Source organism: Rattus rattus, chromosome 16 (assembly GCF_011064425.1).
Source record: "Rattus rattus isolate New Zealand chromosome 16, Rrattus_CSIRO_v1, whole genome shotgun sequence".
Lineage (NCBI taxonomy): Eukaryota > Metazoa > Chordata > Mammalia > Rodentia > Muridae > Rattus > Rattus rattus.
Genome location: NC_046169.1, coordinates 28,634,829 through 28,640,828, shown reverse-complemented (window position 1 = coordinate 28,640,828; position 6,000 = coordinate 28,634,829). Strand labels below are relative to the sequence as shown.

The window sequence follows — 6,000 nt, the reverse complement described above, 5'->3', positions numbered from 1 at the left end:
CCACCATGTGGTTGCTGGGAATTGAACTCAGGACCTCTGCAAGAACAGTCAGTGCTCTTAACCGCTGAGCCACCTCTTCTGCCCCATCTATGTATTTTTTAATGTTCACAGTAAAAACCTCTTGGCCAGTTCCTAGTGGGTCCCTTGAGGGTAAAAACATGATTTTATTCTAAAACAGGGACACCAGAGAGAATTCCTGCTTTAACTTGGGACAAAACTTAGACCCTTCTTTCCAACCCTTTCCCCCCACACTCCCCAGGTTTGTTACTTGGGTAACAAGCGTGCTCTGGCCTTGGACCCTGACTATAGGAAGGCCCAGGGGACCCCATGGGACAGAGGAACGACAGAGGTGGCCTGTCTTGGTGCACCCAAGCCACGTACCACATTAGGCTTGAGGTGGAAAAATGACTTGCGGCTGGTCGGTGCTGGCCTCACACCAGGAGACACGCTGGCAGTCGTGGCCTGGATCCTGGAGCCCCAGCCCTGCCCAGAAAACAGTCACAGAAGCCAGTGTTGGATTTGTGAAAAGGTTTATTGCTTCAGTCATGACTTTCTTTCAAAAGACGATAAAATTTCTCTTCCAGTAGAAAAAAAGGGGTCGGTTGTGGGACGCTGGGCCTCTGTATACCCTACCCTCTGGTGAGATACACTAGGTGCCAGGGGTAGACGGCCCACACCTCTATCCTTGACCCCACGCCTGAAAAATAAGGACCCTGAGGGGCCTGCCACCGCTGCCACTTACAGTGGCCAATTCAGTGTTCAGGTGACAGCAGAGACTGTAGGAGAAGGGCTAGGTATAGCTCCAGAGTGTGTGTGCAGACTGTCAGGATCTGGAACTGCTTGTCCAGCCGTGACGCAAGAGGCCGATGTTTGCCCAGCCCCTAGGAGTGACAGATCTGTGTCCTCTGTGGGAACTAAGGCTTTCAGCCTGCTGGAGAAAGACGGAGGAAGTCAGGAGCCCCGGCGGCGGCGCCAGCTCCTACAGGAGGGGCAGCTACAGTTCCCACAGCCTGGCTCACAGGTCACTTAGAAGAGGTCGCCTGTGGCCCAACAGGCTCTACTCAGTAGCGGGTCTGTCCCTGGTCCCTGAGTGTTTCCGCACACTATGTGCCGTGTGGACAGTGTGACATCTGGGGGCTCAGGATGTGGCACTGGCGGGCTGTCCGCTGAGAGAGTCCTCGAGAAGTGGGGTGTAGGGACTGGGCGGCTGGTCTGACCAAGCTATCAGGTTTGGGGGGCTCGTGGTGTCTTCTGGGCCCTGTGGAGAAAAAAAAGCTGAGTCACTGGCCTGTCACCTAGCCCTGCCCTGCCTAACCCCTTAATTCCCACCCCACATCCCACCAGCACAGAAAACACTTCCTGTCCCACCCCAGCACTGTCTGCCATGAACCCAGAGATGCTGCCCCCTATACACGGGGACTCCTCAGTCATGTAGATCTCTGGGTACCGTCGTCCCCCTTTAGAGATGGGGAAATGGAGGCCAGAGAGACTGGCCCGTTACAGAGAGGAGGACAGAACAGAGTCCGGAGTAGGTAGATAACACTGTCACACAGAGAAACTAGGAAGGGCCTAAATGTCTGTCCACAGGGGGACATGTTTAAAATGCTGTCTCAGGACAGGCCGGGGAGGGGACAGCTGTTAAAACTGGCTCTTGGGGTTGGGGATTTGGCTCAGTGGTAGAGCCCTTGCCTAGCAAGTGCAAGGCCTTGGGTTCAGTCCCCAGCTCTGAAAAAAAGAAAAAAAAACAAAAAACAAAAAACTGGCTGTTGTTCATAGAGGTAAGAAACACCCTCTCACCAGACTGTTGTTATGGTGACCACTGGGCCTTAGGGACAGTAGGGTGTTGGGGAAAGGGTATACAGAAGAGGAAAAGATGGCTGAGTTAAGTCGAGAGACTCCGAGTCGAGAAGGCTTCCCAACTTGGGAAAATGAATGGAAGGTAGGGAGAAGAGCACTGGGCGCCCCTGCCCTGCAAACCCCACCCCTCCCCTAGTGGCAGGGAAGGAAACTGCAGGGAGGCGTCTTCTCCTTGGACCAAAGCCAGTAGCCCTGCCCCCAGCACCCCAGCATTTGAGAAAGTCTCAGGGTGCTAGGGGGCGATGCTCAGAGGAGGAACAGACTAAGTAAAAGGCCCTGGCTTCAATCCCCAGCATCTCACACACACACACACACACACACACACACACACACACACACACACACACACACACACACACACACACACACACACACACACGGACAGACAAAATCAGAAGTAAAGTGGCAGGGGGGCAGGGAAGGGGGACACAAGGTACAGTAGAGGTGCATGTACTCGGGAGACTGAGGCAGGAGGATCGCTTGTCTTGTAGGTTGGTCTCCCCCATGAAAAACACACACAACAAAGCCACAAGGCACTGGGTACCAATTTCCCCTCCTCTGGCTCCTTTCCTGTACCGTGTCTGACAGAGGAGAACTTAGAATGAGAGACAGACCAGTGAGAAGCAGAGGTTCACAGCATTTTCAAGGCCGCTCTGTTCAACCATTCGCCCCCAACCCCGTTGCCTTACAGCAACACCCACCCACCCGGGGGGGACCTTGTTCATATTATATACCCTTTGACCTGGTGGCAGCTGTTTCCTGTCCATGGCAAACAGTAGCAGCCTCTAGGGGCCACCCCCACACGCAGGTGCACGGCAAAGTGTGTGTGTGGGGGGCTCATAGAATTTCACTTAGCCAGGCCGTGGAGGGTTGGGTGGGTAGGGTAAGGTCCCTATGCAAGGGCCCATATGTTTCCCCCACATACGCTGATCCTCAGAGGACACTGCCCTCCCTAGCACATGGTAGGGCCAGGGGTGTCCCCTGGAATGGGACTCAATCTACTCTCCACAGCCCCGGAAAGCCCTGAAGCCAAAAAGGATTAGACCAAGCTGGGAAAGTAAAGAGGAAACCCCAATTTTGTTCATTCTATTAGGGTCTGGACAGGGTGGTGGCTGTGCACCTAGGGACTCCACCTGGGCTAAAGTGACCACGGAGCTTCTGCTTGGAGCCTACATTTGTCCCCTAGGAGTCCCCCAACACCTCCTCAGGAAAGCCTTACCTACCCTCTGGCAATAGCAAACATCGCCATGACTGGAAGGAAGCAAGAGGCAACACTAACCCTCCCCCAACCCTTCCTGGAAGAACTGCTAGACCAGGACCCTTCCTCAGCTCCAGGGACACATGGTGACCCACTGAGCAGGAGAGCCTCCTCTGCTGGGCCTTGTCCTCTCTCCTCCTCCAGGGAGGTGGCACCCGCCAGGACAATCCTACACCCACCAGGGTTCTATTTTATATTCTCAAACAGCTGGCATTGCTGGAAGTGGCCAGCTGGCCGCCCTGAGCCCAGGAGCTGAGCTGTGGCCTCCACACCCCTATCCCTACCCTGCCCCCAGCTCCCTCTCCAAGCAGTGTTCACACCCAGGCTGGCTCAAAGGCTAAAATAACAGCTTCCGTTGAGACAGGACTCACCTCTGCTAACCCCAAATTGCAGGGCCCATAGCTCTTCCTGTCCCTTCCCAGGCAGGGAGACGCCCTGTAAGGCTCAGCCTCTCCTGAGCCCCGATCCCTACAGGGCCTCGATCCCTACAGGGCCTCGAGATCTCAGAGAAGTGCTGTCCTGGATCCCTGCAAGGTGGGCTGTTAAGAAAGCCAGGATGCCAGCTCTACCTGAATCGGTGGCTCGCCACCAGGATCACCCATCCGCCACAGGGCAGACACATGACTTGCTCTAAATTCAGACTGTATCGAGCAGGCCTGTTGTGTACCCTGTGCACTCAACCACGAAATCCTATCCTCAGACCCAGCCCCAAAAATGCAGCTGGTTTTCAACCAACGTTTAAACTTTTTAGTCACTTATTCTGGACTGGAGTCAGTGTGCCCTTTTGCACCCTTTGAAGTCCAAAAAAAAAAAAAAAAAAAAAGCCAAAAACCTGAAAACCAAAAAAACCAGTTTTCAAACCCTTTGGGCTGTAAGAGTCTCTTAGCTTCCGGGATGCACAGGGACCTGTATTTAGCAAACTGCAGGGGATGGAACACTGAGAAGCAACTGGCTTAACCTTCATCTTCTAACAGGACCTTGAAAATGAGAGTCAGTGACTGAAGATCTGAGAAACTGAGGCAAGATGGGACCCACTGAGAGGCCAAGAGGGTGGGTCTTCACGTGGATGACGCCCAGACAGATGCTATAGGTAGAGAGGGTAGAACATGTCTACTGGCTATGGGAGGTGGGGTGAGGGTGGGGGTTACCTGGTACGCACCTACAGCTTGGCTTCTTGCAGTACCGTGCCCTTGGCAGCTGGTGACATCAGAGACTCAGAGTAGGCCTGCATGGCCTCCTTATCCTGCGAGCCCTTTTTACTACCACTCCAAAATAAAAAGCATTTCTCCTGGAAGACAACCAAGCTAGTTTATATGGCTGTGTCACTCAAGCGGGTGACGCTGGGTCCCCCAGAAGCAAAGGGACAGAAGAGAACGGGATTGCAGAGTCCTCCTCCACCCTGCATTGTGGGCAAACTGCCCTAGAAGACCGGCAAGCGGGAAAGCCACCGACAGGAAGCAAGTGGTGGAGGTGGCCCCAGCGGGGCAGGCCTGGTGAATATTTGGATTTCTCTGGTCTGGTTTGGTGGGGCTGGACTTGAACCTAGGGCCTGGGACCTACCGAGTACAATCTCTCACTTAACTTCTTCCCCAAGTTTTTGGAGGTTTTCAATCAGAAGGAAACATTAACGCACTCTTGACTTGCTCTCCTTGTGAATGACGTATGACTGACCGATTGTGTTGTTTACCGGCAAGCAGTTATAAAAAAAAAACAAAAAAAACCAAAATCCCAAGATGCTCGAGTGCACAAACACACAGGCGAGGCAGGCCTGGCTTTGTTAGGGCAAGGCGGGTAGGGTGTGGCTTGCTTCTTTGGCCTCTGAGGAAACCTGCAGGGCAAGTAATCTCACCGCCAGACCCCCTTCTATGTTGGGATTCCTCATCTTGTTCCTCCTCTCTCCTCCAATGGTTGACTGGAAAAGCCTGGCTCAGCTCTCACCGGACAGCAGGAGGGAAGAGGGACACCAGCCCAGAAGCCCAGATTGTGATGTCCACCAGATACTCCAAGCTATGGTCAATAAGGAGAGCCGGAGGCAACCAGATGCCCTTGGAGATGACAAAAAACCGTGGGGGGGGGGAGCGGTGCTTGGATAGGGAAGCAGGGTACTGGTGACTCCAGAGGGATCCGGCCTTCCCACAGCAAGCAAGCAAGCACGTACACCTTTCAGAAAGAAAGCCAGCAGGTTGGAAGCTCCCCCCACCCCCAAGCACGCACAGGAAGCTCAGCCTGTGGCCCCAGGACCTCTCAGGTGGGACCCTGTGGGCGGCTCTTCCACAGGTGTTCAAAGGTGGCCCGTGGCTCCCCTGCTTGCCGACAGCAATCCTCTCTTATCACAGCTGATCATAGTCCTGTCCCCAAATGCCCTGCTTCCTAACTGCAGCTGTCAGCACTACGAGGGGACTTGACCATTATCATAACCCCAAGATCTATGGACTTGGTTTACATCACGAGCGGATGCATGCGTGCCCCTAAGGCCAGAAGGGAACTAAGGTTCTGGTCATGACCCCCTTTGCTTCCTGCTTTCAATGGCCGCATGCCCTGAGGTGACATTTCTCACTCAGTTTTGCTCTCTTCCTTATGGAAGTCACTCCTACCCCTGTCTGAAGCACACTGCTCTTTTCTGAAGTTTAACTTATTTTCTGAGACAATGTAGCTCAGGCTGGCCTGGATCAAACTTTACATGTAGCCAAGGATGGCTTTGAACTTCACATCCTCCTGCCTCAACTTCCCTCCTGAAGGCTGGGATTATAGGCATGGACCACCACACCTGCCCTGAAATAGTCTCCAGACTTGAAAGATTAAACCTGGAAAAGTATTTAGAGAGGCTTTGTGTCCTTTATATTTTATATTTAAAATATTTATGTATTAATTTTATGTGTATGAAT

The 6,000-nt window shown here is 53.3% G+C and overlaps 1 protein-coding gene across 1 annotated transcript in view; it reads right to left on the bottom strand.

Annotated features, from left to right (window-relative positions):
* Positions 1–517: 517 nt before the first annotated feature.
* Scarb1 (scavenger receptor class B member 1) overlaps positions 518–6,000 on the bottom strand; it is a 64,698-nt gene continuing 59,215 nt past the window's right edge. Inside the window, exons 12-13 of the mRNA XM_032886494.1 lie at positions 4,275–4,403; positions 518–1,258 (exon numbers count right to left, since the gene is read on the bottom strand). Coding sequence (XP_032742385.1) covers positions 4,275–4,403 — 129 coding nt within the window. The 3' untranslated portion in view covers positions 518–1,258. The remainder of the gene's footprint in view (positions 1,259–4,274; positions 4,404–6,000) is intronic.